At 36.8% G+C, this 15,950-nt stretch overlaps 1 protein-coding gene across 1 annotated transcript in view; it reads right to left on the bottom strand.

Annotated features, from left to right (window-relative positions):
- Window positions 1–2,937: 2,937 nt before the first annotated feature.
- Window positions 2,938–15,950, bottom strand: part of nfatc1 (nuclear factor of activated T cells 1) — a 51,324-nt gene continuing 38,311 nt past the window's right edge. Inside the window, exon 10 of the mRNA XM_058619230.1 lies at window positions 2,938–5,130. Coding sequence (XP_058475213.1) covers window positions 5,075–5,130 — 56 coding nt within the window. The 3' untranslated portion in view covers window positions 2,938–5,074. The remainder of the gene's footprint in view (window positions 5,131–15,950) is intronic.

The following is a 15,950-nucleotide window of genomic DNA, read 5'->3' on the forward strand; positions in this document are numbered from 1 at the left end:
CATCAGTATGATCATCAGGACCATCACGGTGGATGGGATAGCGTAATAAAAGCTCTCCTGGGCAGGGTTGACATTTTCTACGGTGAACACGTAAATAAAGGTGGTGGGCAGTGTGACGAACCACACTGCAGCGGCACAAACCTTGCTGTACCTGTACTTCCTCAGCAGAGGGTAAGACAGGGGGTGAACCACGGCCACGTATCTCTGCATGCAGATGAAAGACAAGCTCATCGGGCCTCCGATTTGCACATAGACAAACAGGAAGCTGAAGACCCAGCCATGTTTCTGCGGCACCAGGAAGAGGGTGAACAAATGCATGAGCGAGATCAAGTACTGGATGTTGTGGAAGACGGCTAAGTTAGCGTTGAGGATGTCGGGGGTCTTCGGGGACGTGAGGCTGCTCCACATCAGCCTCAGGACCACCGGCTGACCGATGACGAACGTCAGGATGTCCACCGTGGACAGCAAAATGACTTCATTTGGTCCACAGGTTGTGTGATTCATCTCACCAGAGTTTCGATTCACACACAGATCACCAGAGAGAAGCTGCACGAGCACATGTCACTGTTTAGTCTCAACGTCCACACCTCTCTAATCTTAGAATTCTGTGTTTTTTTTTTTTCTTAATACAATGTTTTCCTGAATGACACTTTTTAAAAAACAGTTTAGCAATTTATAACATTTTAACAAATACAGAAACACACATGATGCAATATTGATCAATGTTTTTTTTGTGTTGTTAATGTTAATGTTTTCCTCAAATAAAACTGTCAAATATCTGATTTCTAAATAACTTGATGTCTCATCTGGTTATTCTGCGGTTTTGTGTATTAATAGTGTTTTTTATTGACTTTCAAATGTAAAAAAAACCCCCACTTAAGTATAGACAATATTTGATCTAAATACAGAAACACATACGGTAAAACATCATCAAATATCATCTGATTCTAAGCTCCCTAATCTCTAAATTCTGTCATTTTTCTAGTATTAAAAGTGTTTTTCTGTTAAAACTCTTTTTTTCGAAATAAAAACAGTTTAGCCATTTTTATAATGGATACAAATACAGAAACATATTGTTAAATATCTGTTCAATCTTAAATAACTTGACATAATTCGATTTTTGAAGTTTGTACGAATAGATTAGTAATCCATCTTTACATCATGACAATGTTTTTGTTTTTTGTTTAATTTGACTTATTCTGGTCCCAAAATGTGTAGAAATCAGTTCTTAGATTAAATAAAGATCCTCATGTAAAGTAAGATTTAATCAAATATACTTACACAGTAAAGCACACAAAGCTTTTATTACTGTGATAACATTTTGGAGCAGATTATGATTTATGGTTTGTTTTATTTATTTTTTATATTGTTTCAATACATAAATATGTGTCTGTAAAACATTTTTGCATGAATATAATTTTAGTTTTCTGTTAAAAACACAAATTATTCTCTTATAGAAAAAAAATAGATTTCATATCTATAAAATAAAGAAAGATTTGTTGAAAAATTAGCTTTTTGTCTCATATTTTTGGAGCAGATTAAGACGAATGATTAAGTGAAGTTTAAATTTGTCATTTACAGTCACATGTGATTATCGTAGATGAGAAAATCTGTCAATTCTGAGTAAAGAAAAGTGTAAACATTTAATTTTCACCTCACCTTCAGCTGCTGCTCAGAACCAAAAGAGACAAAGATTTATTGAGGACACAGTGTTTTTACAAACACCTGATTTCCCTAAATGCCTGAAAAACAGGTGCAGAGCAAAACCAACAAACTGTGAGACAAACACGTCCTGATTTTCATAAAAGACGAGTTTCACATGAGAGCGGCCCCTGACGCCGTCACACATATACAAAGCAACAGGACAACAAAACAACAAACAGACAGAAATTTGCCTTCATTCAAGAGTGCATTCATTTCTGACTTTATATGAGTTATATAAAGAGGCCACAAGGTGTCAGTGTTGCACCACAACATCTGAAATCCACCCACTGAATATTGACACTCACTCTTTTATCTCTGTTTTCCACTTTGTAATATTTTTTTACGCCATTTTTGCACATTATTTAAGTTACAAATAATGTTTTTATTCAGTTGCAATTTACTGTTTTAAGTCAGAAAAACCAAGCTCAGTCTTATTTCACTTTAAAACTGTCTCAGTGACGTCTCAAACTCTTTATATCAAGTTATGATTTGTTATTTTTGCCTGAAATGTTTATATTGTGAACTGTTTATTGTTCCACATCAAAACAAACACCTTTATCTTTAAGTTCTGTGAAATATCATCATAAATAGTATTATTTTGGTGCATTTAAAAAATATATAAATTATATAATAATTGCAACAAGGAGATTATTTTCACATTCAACACCATACAAACAAACCTGGGTTTGCAGTAATCAGTTTTGACCACATCCCCCAAATTATCTAAAATCAAACAGCACATATTCTCCTTTCTTTCTTCTTTTTTTTTGTTTTTCATATTATCTTAAAATGATGTCATTTATTCACTTATTTCATTTTTAGTAACAATAATCTAATTATTTCAGAGAATCAAAGCAAACATTTCCTGAATATTTAATTGAGAATTAAATAAAAATAATTATCTTTGAAGAAATTAATTTAAATAAATTAATTTAATTATATATACATATATATATATATATATATATATATACATATATATTTAGAAAAAGTATAATCTCAATTATTTAGGGAAAAAAGTACATCTTATTTATTTAGAAAATGGAGCAGCATTTCACTATTTTGATGAAAAATATGTAAAAAAAAAAAAGTGTTGTATGAACTCAAAAACATCACTTATTAGAAACATCAAATTTGTATATAAATCTATTTTGTCCTCAGGAATCAAATGTAAAGGCCTTAATTCTCTCTATCTTTTCTCTCTCTCTTTACAGAAATGTATCGCCACAGAAGAATGAGACAAAGTTTTCTTTATTGACAAAAACACACGACAGGTGACGGACACAGAGTGTTACAGACTCTCAGAGTAAACATTTCACTATGGCTTCTTCAGTCAAACGCATTAAGACTCGTGATTACGTAGAAAAGAGGGAACAAAAAAAAGAAAAAATACAGTTTGGTAGGAAAACGTGAACTGAAAAGAAGAAGCTGAACGATAAACATGGATAAACAGAGCACATGCTGAGGGAATAAATATGAAAATACGCTTAAAAAAAAGAAGAGTTTATATATATATTTGTTATTGCTGTTTCCTTTGGATGAAGACGCCGTCTTGCTGAGTGTTTACATTCTTTAACGTTGCATAGCTTCCACGGACAAACAGTCGAAAACTGAGATGATTTTTCAACTGTTTTTTTTTTCCTTTTTTCCCGTCTTATTTCCACGTCAGTGCTGAGTCCTTTTTATTTTATTATTTTATATCTAAAAAAAACAAAAACTGTGCTGTACGAGTGCATAAAGGCAGGAAGTAGCTTTTTTTTCGGGTTCGGGAATCAATCATTAAAACGTCTCTTTTTGACGACTTCAGTAACGACGACCCTAAAGTAGCACAGGTTTAGTGGTTAAGTGCTCGTTGTTGGTGGCGAACGCAGAAAAAAAAAAACTGCGTTCTCTTTGATTTATCGTAACTCAAAAACCAAGTACGACTTCCATCGGGATTGTGCAATTTTCCAAAAAAAAAATTAAAATAGGGACATTTGGACATTATGACCCTTACGGTGTGATTGTCCTGCAAAAATTACATTATCTTGCTTTTAAAAACAACAAAATTCTTTGGAGGACCAGTGTGTAAGATTTGTGAGGCTACAGTGAGCTCTGCTATACACGTGTACGATATATATATATATATATATATATATATATATATACATCCTGAGGGTGACGTTAATGTAACCGGTTGCCACCTGATTGGAATATTTCACTCGTTCATTGTCTACTGCTTTATCCTCCACATGAGGCTCACACAGTGGCTAGAGCCAATCCCAGTGGACGTCAGTCATAATCTTGTGCCGACATGATTCTAGAGCAGTACGAAACCTCAAAAAGCATTTGGAAATTTTTGGGTGGAAATTTAAAAGTCATAGAAGTCAGAATTCAAAGAAACAACAATTGGAATTCTGAGATTCAAGTCAAAATTTTACGTGATTTTTAGACTTCTAAGAAAAAAAAGACAGAATTTGAGATTGCAGAAGTCAGAATTCAAAGAAAAAACAATTGGAATTCTGAGATTCAAGTCAAAATTTTAAGTGATCTTTAGACTTCTAAGAAAAAAAAGACAGAATTTGAGATTGCAGTCAGAATTCTAAGAAAAAAGGTTGGAATTATGAGATTAGAGTCAGAATTTCAAGGCCACCATTTTGTGCCGTCATGTTTCTACAGCGTCACTAAACCTAAAAGAAAACCCATAAACAAAGTAGAATGACATCATTTCTGGTCTGTGAAGGCCACCATAGGAGTCCAAGGTTTGTTGCCATCTGCAGTTTCACCACTAGATGTCACTAAATCTCACACACTGGACCTTTAAGTTTCCATTTTTCAAGGTTGTGAAGCCAAACTCCGCCCACGTCTTTCCGTTTCCAGTCAAAGGCACTTCTCCCCGTTACATTGTCAGATATGAAGCAGAGTGAAGCAGTTCAGACGCTGTATTTACAAACAAAAACAACAAACACCAGAGGCACTGGATCATTTACAAACAAAATCAAAAGAGAAAAAGACAATTCTTGGTCCTCTAAAAGCATCTAAACGTCTGTTTATGGCAGGTTTGTTTGCTACATACTTGTTTCACACGTTTGTAAACGTGTGTTTGTTTAGAACAAAAACATCAGTCATGTGATTCATTCCTTGGATAATTTCTGCATAAAAGCGTTTATGTATATATATATATATATACTGTATATATATATATATATGTATATGAAAAAACAACAACAATAAAACAAGGCACACGTTGGACCCTGGTCGTCTGGACGATACATTTACATTTGTTCTCTTTGCATTTCCTGTTGCTGTTTGTCACACGCTGTAGTCCGAGCATGCAAAAGCATTTTAGTATAGAGTCAGTTTGTTTTTGTTTTTATGATGTGACAGGAAACTACGCGTGGCTGTGCACGGAGATGCTCGACAGGTCGTTCCTGATGATCTCGTTTACTGGGAAGGAAAAAACAGAGAGAGAGAGAGAGAGGACGATCAACATGTTTTCACATAAAGTACAAATGAGACATTTCTGTGTCCAGGTTTTTACTCTAAAAACAAGTCAGAATTGTGAGATTAAAATTACAATTCTATGGTCAAAAATTGTGAAATTGTGAGATTAAAGTCGATTCTGAGATTAAAGTCAGAATTCTAAGGAAAAAAGTAGGAATTCTGAGATTAAAGTCAGAAACTGATTTAATTCAGAATCCAGTTTTTTTTTAATCATGATTAAAAAATTAATAAATCATATCTGGCCCTAATCCTCTTTCATAGGAAAGTGGTTAATTTTTGTTTCCTTGTGGAAAAACAATCATCAACCACCTCCACAATCAAGTTGTATCTTCTCAACTCAAATGTTTTTAAATCTTAACAAAAGTAAAGACACTTGTACTTGTGTATGTTTGCTGCATAGCTATAAATAGATATACCCATATCTACAAAACATTTTAAAATATAAGCAAAAATGTAACTTAAAGCCTAAATGTTCTTCTTTAAACTCGGTTTTGGTCTCATTCTGCTCCTCAGGGAAACAGGGCGACATTTTGTTCATGTGACTGCGCTGCAATAACCTCATGACAGAGTCAGACTTTAACAACCTTTGGACCAAACTCAACTGTTTATTTCTAGCAGTTTATTTTAAGTGCAGTCAAATGTATTCACTGTTGGTGGCACATGTGACTCACTGTGCCTCAAGGTAAAATTTAAATGACAAATAAAAACACAAAACCTGACTGAAGCACATAAGAGAACAGAAAACAAACATAACTATTTGTTCTGATCCATGTAATATAATGACATTAAAGCTATGACTAATAAGCCATTTTTAAGCAATAAAGTAAATAAAAGATTCACAAACTTCTGATGTTTGACGCCACAAACATTTCAGCAAAACTACAGGCTCAGATTTGTATCATGACATTTAAAGTATAAAAAACCCAAAACATTTTAAATATTTTGTGAATAATCACCATAAATGATCATAATCTCAATATTGATGAAATATAACAATTGTTATTAGCATTGTGGTCGTATTTTAGCAGCTGTGTTTACAAATAAATAAAACATATACAGTACAACAAAAATTAAATAATATTTTACAATGATTATCTTTTCATTGGGATTTTCTTCATCGAGAACATAATTTGATCAGGCACAAACCTGCAATACCTTCAGAAACCACCAGTGGGCCACAACCCACATATTGAGCATAAATAAGTAAGTAATAGGTCCTTGAATATTATAATATTAGTATATTCAAATAATTCAAATATTCTGAACATCTGCGGGATATAAGATTAGAGGAGATGCATTCAAGAAAACTCGTAAATTGAATTTCTGATTAAATATTTGCTGCTGCTGCCCCCTTGTGGTAATAGATGCACTACAAATCAGGCAGTTATCAGAGGAGAAAGATTTTGTTTTCTATCTTTTCATGTCACAATAAGTCACAGTAAGTAAGTAAATAAAGACGTTTAAAAATAGATATTTAAACACTCTTTGTATATAATGTTAAATATTATGCCGCTTTTTCCACTATACTGTACAGTTCTAGCACGACTCATCTATTAGTGATAGTACTTGGTGCTTTTTTAGTACCTGCTCTGACGAGGTTCCAAGCGAGCTGAGCCGATACTAAAATGTGACGTGGACAAACTGCCAGTGTCGTCACTGGAAGAGTCATGAGCGCGACGTCCGACACAAAAATCGAAGGGAACAATGCCGAACTGCAGATCAGTTAAAAAGACTTAAAATTCCAGAAAACATGCACTGCTGAAAGCCAGCGATCGTGAGCCGAATCACGACTCGTTCAGTCGTATTTCGGTTCAGAGACTCTGGAGTACTGGATGATTCTGTGAACAAATCTTTTTAATGAACTGATTCAGTTACACCGAAAAACAACTGCTTTACAAGTCACAAGTCTGTGTATTTGTGTCGCATATAAAACCACGTCACGGCAGTTTCACGCAGCCGTGTTGAAGAGGTTCTACGACATAATGGAAAACCATACCAAACCGTACCGTGCCGAAAAAGCCCCACCAGTGGGTGTGATCATTGTTGGTAATTAACACCTTTCACGTGAGTTACCTCTTAAATGACTCTTGAAATATATGATTAACGCAGTGTTAAGGTTGTGTTTTCCAGCAGCGTCTGAGCTCCACAGGAAGAGTTATTCCCCGTGAGCCGACGCTAATCTAATCACATCGTAACTGTGATCCCCAGACCTTTGTTATCAGGAGAGATGATGCAACCTCACCATCCTCCTTCTCCTCCGGCTGCTGCTGCTGCTGCTAAAGGATCCAGGTGCACTTGTTTATCTGCTTTAATCAGCTGTGTGCTTTGGTTGATAACAGAGGGAGGGACGAGCCAAGAGAAACTAAAGATAAACCATATACGGGGGGGGGGGAATATAATATCATAATTTTTATGAGAAATAAAAACACAGTTATTATTTATCTCTCACTAAAGACGAGCGATAACTTCATATGTATATTTCCACGATATTTAATTTTGCTGTCGATTACTTCACCTGACAGACATGTGGAACCTTTGTTTTAGTCTCCTGTGTCACGCCTTTGTCTGCTGTGATACACCAGTGAGGAGCTACGTGACTTTTTCATCCCCAGTGTTTTGTGCTGTAGCTTCCTTATTTCTATATCTTATTATGACTTATTATGTTTTCGTCATATGTACATATATATGTATATATATCTATATACTGTATATATGTATGTATATATATTTATATACATAAATATATATATATATATATATATATATGTACTCACAGGTATTATTGTTATTATTCTTAGTAGTAGTGACCCCTAGTGTTTGCTCCTTGTGTGCTCTCTCTATATACTGTATATACTATGGTAAAGGTTTCTGTCTTACTATGTTGTTGTGATTCGCTGTGGTATAAATTATGATCTATCAGGTTCAGGGAATAAGAAGAAGTAGGGGAAACACCCCCGGAGTCAGAGCTGGAAATCCAGGCCAGCGTTCCGCGGAAGGAATTCCCTCAGTTTGACTCAGACAGTGTGGAAACCTTAGATCCCCAGAAACACACACACACACACTTTTACACACACAATGGAAAGATTTTTTTTTTTTAACGCAGGCAGTAGAGAAGTCTTTCTCTCTGTGACCTGACACCGGGAATATCACTCACTTCTTGTCATGAAGGACGACGAGGACAATTCTATTCACACACAAAAAAAACAAATCAAAGCGTAGTGGCTGCTATGGTAAAAAACAAAACAAAACAGAAAAGTGTGCCATCATCATCCTCATCATCATCTGAGGACAAACGTCAAAAATAGCACAAACACACTGCGAGGGTGAGGCGCTGTTTACTGGACAACACTGTGTGTGAGACACCGTGATTGACAGCTCCTCATTAAACAGTGATGTTTGACGATTGCAGAGTTTCAGCAGCAGCAGAGATCGTCTCACATGAGTGCGACGCTGAATCTGTGAAGGACACACGAGGACGGTGATTCACAGCTTTGTCTCGCTGTTAACAACATGGAGGACAAAAATATGTCCATGTAGCAGCTTTGACATCTTGCATGAACTCTCCACGATGAATCCTAATAATATTATTCATACGTCACAATAGAGATGTTTCCATAATCATTGGAAATCGCATTTGCATAATATTAAAACAAAAATATTCAAAGTAATTGCTATATTATATAAATGTAGATATACTTTAAATAAAATTGATCCATTTATTTTTTAGGGCCTGATCACAGAGTGCAAGAAACCTATTGTTCTTCTTCACATTATTATTATTCCGGTCATTTTTCAGGAGGTTAACGAGCATAAAAACTTAGATGAGGTAAAAATGTGATATTAGCATAGTATTACTCAAACGCGGATGGAACAAGCCAAAACTAAGTTACACCGAATTTTTACGAAACTTGGTGGGAACATGTCACAGCCCAAGATGAACAAAATAGTCCATTGGGACTATGACCTCAACTCAACCGGAAGTCGGCTATTTTGAATTTGGTGTCCATCTTTGCGATTTGCACACTTCGTAAATGAACATTCTCGTCTGAGCACGTTTTATTGTATCGTTAACATAAAAAAACGCATCAATTCTGACACATGACAGATGAAAAGTAATCAAAAGGATCAACTCAATACAAAAGGTGCGTGGCCTTGGTAACCATCTGAATTTTAGCGAATTTCAACTATTAGTCACAAAACAGGAAGTGGGCTGTAACTTCACCACACATTGACCGATCGGCTCAAAACTTCATAATTGACACATGAGACCCAACCCTGAACACCTCTACGAACGCAAACTTGATCAACGCAAAGTCGGCCATTTTAAATTGTGCCATAGTTTCACCGCGAAACAGAAAGTGCCCCATAACAACTGTACGTTGACCGATCTGCTCGACACTTCATATGTGAGACCAGGGACCCACACCTGAATACATCTCACAGGAAATAGGTCATCCAAAACAGGAAGTGCCCTTTAACTTCCACTAGACACATCAAAGATGAAAAGTTCACTGACCTTCCTGAGGGCATGAGTACTACGAGCAGTCCCAGTTATTAGGGATGGACAGTGCCTTATTGTTCACGATATATCGTGGTAAAAATAAAATCCTCGTTCCTAAACAAGGCTCCACTTCAATTGTGTGGAAATGGTTTGGCTTCAGCAAGTCTGACGTGGAGCAAACGTGTGCAATTTGCAAGATTTGCAATAATATAAAGTATAGTAGTACAACAAATTGGTTCCACCACCTCAAACACGACCATGAAGCGGAGTACGACGGAAGCCAGAAAAAACATGAGGCAGCAGCAGCGCCGACAGCAGCCACAGTCTCTGGTAACGTTAAGAAATCTTCTCAGATGACACATTCTCTCATAGATGTACTACTTAAACATGTACTTAAGTGGCTTGTTTGATTATGAGAAATGTAAAGTATCATTTAAACCAGTGCTTTGTGGGGCTCTCAAGATGATAGTGATAGATGTAGGGGTCACCCATCCCTACTCGTTATTATGTATTGTTCTCTCTTAATGCCTTAATACCTATTGTATTTTGGGGTAACACCTATAAAACAAACCACACAAACTAAACCAGTTTTCATTTAGTAGAAATGGCTATAAGAATTATCCCCTACTTTACTTATAATGAACCAAGTAATGCATTAATATCCTTGAACAAGCTCTGTATGAAAGCACCCTCAGTCAGCTCAGAGGTGACGTCACTCCCACTTCTCTCAGTTCTTCTGACGTACAGTAAATCTAACGCGCCCTACATTTCACCTACATTTTCAGCCACATGAATGTGAGATATTATGACCAATATCACCAGGAGACAAGCTTGAACCTGAAGAAATAAACATCTCCACCCTCCTACAGTGAGTTGTTCCGGCCTGGTGCGCTCCCTCACTCCTTCTTCCAGACTGAACTGACTGAACTCAGCTCCTCTGTTTGATCTGGCTTTGACCTTCTGCACATCTGGACTCAGATATATATGTACATATATATATGGATACATACACACAATGTATTCTTTCAGGTTCAAACTTCAGGGAAATGTTATACACAAACTTAACTTTGAGCCAAGACCTTTCGGGCCACTTTGGAAATCACAGATGATTTATGGCGTTCAAATACGCTACATCCTGTGCTGTGATTTCACGTAGCAATAAAATGGTGTAAAGATATTTATAGACACAGAAATGTACTGGCATTAAAAAAAACAAAGGAGAAGCAGGCGGAGAGGCTTCATCTTTTGCTGAGGCAACAGTGTTTACTGTTTACGTGTCCGTTGCCATGGCCCACTTTTCACTCAGCCGTCACATTTGATGTCGACGATCTAATTGAAACAAACAAAAAAGAAAAACTCGATGTATTGATCTGTGAGTGTGTGTCCTAAAAATAAAGCCCCAGCGCTAGTGTGACATCTGTGTCACGCAGCTCTTTCAGCAGCATCGATGTTTTTGAACTTTACAGTCGACATCAGCAAATGCTGTGTTTGGGTTTTGATTCAGTGCAATTTAAAGTGTAAATATAGTGAACAGTTCAATCAAAATCAGCAAATTTGAAAGGTCAAGCTGCACCCAGAGCGCCCCCTGTTGGACCACACAGCAATTACCTGATGGTGTTTTGGTTTGTGGACAGAACAAGATATTTGAGAACATCATCATTCCCAGGTTTGAGGCATTTTTCAACATTGTGCTCGATTAACCGATAAAAGAATCAACAGATTAATCGATTATGAAAATAGCTGGTTGCAGCCCTAACTCAGTTAACCTTATCTTTCAAAATAAAAGTCTGGACAGTGTGCGGGAGTCTCTTTGCTACCAATGATGAACGTCTTCATCTTTACGCATCGGAATTTCACATAAAAAGTGACATCTGGTGGGAGGGGCTTCAACAACAAGCAGTTTCAATTCAACAATCAATTATTTCTTTTTTGCAATTCCACATATTGCAGCTTTAATACTATGACAAATATCACTTTTGTTTGTCCGGAGAGTTTTGTTACTAGTTGGATGAGTGGTAATTAATTGGAAGGTCAAGGGTTTGATTCCCAGCTAGACTAGTCTACGTGCTGATGTGTCCCTAGTGTGTGTGAATAGGTATGAAAGTATGAACAAACACTGATGGTTTTATTCAACATGTGCAGTGAGGGAACAAGTGTGTAACGTCACGTCTACTTCAGAGCAGGAAGGTGGCGCTGTAGTACTCCAGGAACTGCTTTCCTGTGCCTTGGAAGCTCGGAGCAGCTGGAGGTGACTGATACAGTCCAGCGCTCCGACCAGGAAACTCCTGACAAACCAGGAACTCCCTAACAATTAGCAGGACACCACTGTTTGTCTCATTAAGGGCAGAAACGTGTCAACACCGTTCAGCCTGTGATAACACAATCCCCACAGAGGAAGTGATTGGCCCGTGAGATATACAGTATTCAACAGCTCCTCCAAAATAAATCAGCTGAAAGGAGCAGAAATGAGACAAAAAAATGCCACAAATCCTCCTCCATTTACTGCCACGTCAAGTCCAGGCCACAAGCCACGAGATGTTCTTGGCCCAAGACACGAGGCTCCGACTGCGTTACAGCGAGTCCAGTCACTCCCACAGAGCAGTTCTGTAGTTCACCACAGCCTTCGGCAACCTTTATACATATTTATTCTTATTATCCAGGTGTATTTGAAGAGAAAAAGAAAGAAAAACTTTATATTATTGCAACAGATTAGTGCAACCACAAAGATATAAACTACACAAAAACTACAAGCCAAGATTTATTTTAATCACATGACCTTATTGTTTTTGTTTACTTTATTTTGTTTGTTTTATGACTTTTAATTTATTTTAGTTGGTTTATTTATTTTTTTAGATGTATTTTATTGCCTCGTGTGAGCTCTTATTTATTCTGTCTTTTATTTATTATTCTGTTCAGCACTTTGGTTGTTTTAAAGTTTTAAAGTGCTTTACAAATAAAGTTTGACTGGATTGGATTAGATGAGTCAGAATAAACTTTATTAGAACAAGGACAAATATTTTAAACCACTTTTGAATGTTTCGATTTATGACATTTTAAAACCGTGACTAAAATGGCAAATACTACTTCTACTACCAGTACTACTGTTACTACTACTAATACTACCAGTCCTACAAGATTACTAACATTACTAGTACTACTAACACTACTACTATTACTACTACTAACACTATTAACACTACTATTAGTACCACTAACACTTCCACTACTACTACTAATACTACTAGACTACTAACATTACTACTATTACTAACACTATTACCACCATTACTACTACTACTACGTCTTCTACTAACACTATAAACACTACTATTAGTACCACTAATACTAACACTACTACTAACACTATTACTACTACTACCTAATACCACTACTACTACTGCCACTAACACTACTAAAACTACTAGTACCACTAACACTACTACTACTACCACTACTATTACTACTTATTAATTTATGCTCTCTGAAGGCTATGTATGTGCGTCACACACCTGGTTTTAGCTACTTTTTGTTGTATAATTTTTTTACATGCCTTTGTGATTAGTGAGACCTGTCCTTGCTATTTGCTTTAGTGGGATAATTAGCTTTTTGTATGTACTTTTTGTGGTTCATTTTTTACTTTTACTGTAAAAACTCTTGTTTTGCTAGCTAACCTTAAGATAATTACCGCACCAGAGTTAGCATGAAGCTAATCTGCATCTGTCGTCCATGAGCCGGGACAACAATTACAACAACAAAGTGTGCATAATACATACAAAGTGAAATTTACAGGACTACAGCACATAAATGTTTAATAAATATAAACTTGTCCTTGGAGGTGAGATTATAAAAAGCTGAAATGTAATTAAAACGACTAATCCTGCTCATTATTTTTCAAGCTGTGGCTGAAAAAGATTGGAGGAAGGGATTGAGTTTGAGTCTGGACCTAAAAACGCTCAGATACTTTGGATATCGTCTCAGGTCGTCAATTATCCTGCTCTGACGTCCACCAAGGCCACAGTATGTCATAAAACAAAGCATGTCGTCATGTGATTTTTACATTAATGCACATGTTTGGCTGGTGTTTCCTCACCACTGACAAAAGTCTTGGTCTATGGCTTTGTCCACTTCTCCACAGACTCACACACTCACCAGAGGGAAGCGAGTTTTTATGGTGGCGTGGCTGAACTTTCTCCAGGTCTGAGCAGCAAAGGATTTTTCAGCCTATAGCTGTGGCGGCAGGCCAGAGAATATGATTCACATTTTCCATGAGCGGTCATGTTTGTAACCTCTCAGGAGAGGGTGTGAAAAAAATGTCCTACACAGTGGATGGACATGACAGAGCTGAGCAAACAGAGAGACGATATGAGGGTTGTTTGTGTCAATGACAAACACCTGACAATGTCACTGTCATATAAAGATGATTGTTTTTAAAATGATACTGTACTGAAATTAAATTAAAATCAAAGGTGGTGTCCACTCATATGTGCTGTTGTTTGCTGTCTATTTTCCTCTAAATGAGAAGATAATTCACAAAATTGACACCATGTTTGATTGAAGAAGACCTAAAACTAATTGTGACCATTAACTCCTCAGGAAATGTTCCTAATGTTGAAATTTACAAACTTTTTTTTATGTTTTATTATTACGGAGACAGTAGGTACCAAAACATTTTTGGTAAGGTATCAAATTCAAGGTACAAATATGATAGCGTTTCAAATGTGAACATGTTTACTATTCCTAGTAAATACAGCAGGAATGATTAAGCAATATTTGATTTTTAATATTATTGTGTTTTTATGATTAAAACAAGGTCTTTGATTTTTTTAGCTTCTTAAATGTGAATATGTAGTAATGTTTGTGGACAAAAGACATTTGAGAACATCATCATTTTGAGTTTTGGGAAAAACTGATCAACATTTTTTATAATTTCCTGTAATATTATGGTCCAATAAATGGTCACTCGTTGCAGCGCGAGTAACAACCTCAAACCAGAAAGCTATACGTATTTTTATATACACTATGAACACTTTATTCTGCCTACTGCAGCTTTAAATGAGTAGATGTAGCAATGCTACAGATGAACATACACTGCACAAAAGCCTGAAACACTTTCAATAAATAACTTGATAAGTGACTTAACTCCTGAAAAGTCTCTGTATGGTTTAACAAGCATATTTGACTAGAAATTAAAAAAAAAACTCTGCACCTGAGCGAGGCCTGAAAGTCATATCCAACTCTGCCAAAGGTTTTATAGACGTGAGAAGCCGCATTAGGCTTGGAACGCTAACGTGACTTCAATTTCCTTCAATATTCCAATGAAAACATGACTAATTACGGGGCCAAATACCTCAGACGTATCCATTATGGCTCTAGTGGTGCACTTTAATACCTAGATTTTCTAACTACAGTTCATTCAAAGCTGGGAATCCTCGGGAGACGCGAGCGGCGGTGGCACCAGTTAAAGCACGATTACAAATTAAATCTCTCACCAGCCAAACATCCCAGCAGACAGCACGAAAAAAGCGTTAATGTATTTACCCAGACTGTTTAAAGGAAGTGGCATGGGAACAGTCTGCGGCCCGACAACCAAGTCTCGCTCGCCATCGTCAGGAAGCTCGGCCAGACGATTCAGCGGGGGCTCTGGTGACGGATCAAAGCCTCGCCGCTCTGTCCACTGATAACTGCTGCTGCTGCTGCTGCTGCTGCTGCTTAGTGTTTCTTCATTCACTGCTCTCCTCTTCTCTCACAGCCAGGCTGTGTTTTCTCTGTGTCCAGAGGAAGATCATTTATCCAATTTATTTCACATCACCACAGCACAGAGCACACGGCCCCTAAACCTCTGTGGTGAGAGCAGGGCCCTGAGCGGTGAGATCATAATATACATGCTCCTAAAATCCTGCTCTCCTGGTGACACACACATGCACACACAGGCGTGCGCACACACACACACAAGTCTGAATTTATTTTATCAGGGAGTTTGGACAATTTTATCTGATCCAGGGTTTAAAGGCAACATTTATCAGACACCAGACCACCAGGCATCTGTGATGTGATTGCGTCATAGTTTTCTTTTTTTTCTTTTTCTTTTTTTTACGAAGTACTACCTGAGAAAATATTGAAGCTCTTGAAGTAACATCATCATTATTGCCAACGTTAAAGTACAGTGGCGTAAATAGACCGATTTTATTTGGTAGTAACAAAAGACAGTTAGGGGAAATGTAGTGGAGTAAAAGTAGAAGGTGCTAGAAATATAAATAACAGT

The sequence above is a fragment of the Solea solea genome, chromosome 20 (assembly GCF_958295425.1).
Source record: "Solea solea chromosome 20, fSolSol10.1, whole genome shotgun sequence".
NCBI lineage: Eukaryota > Metazoa > Chordata > Actinopteri > Pleuronectiformes > Soleidae > Solea > Solea solea.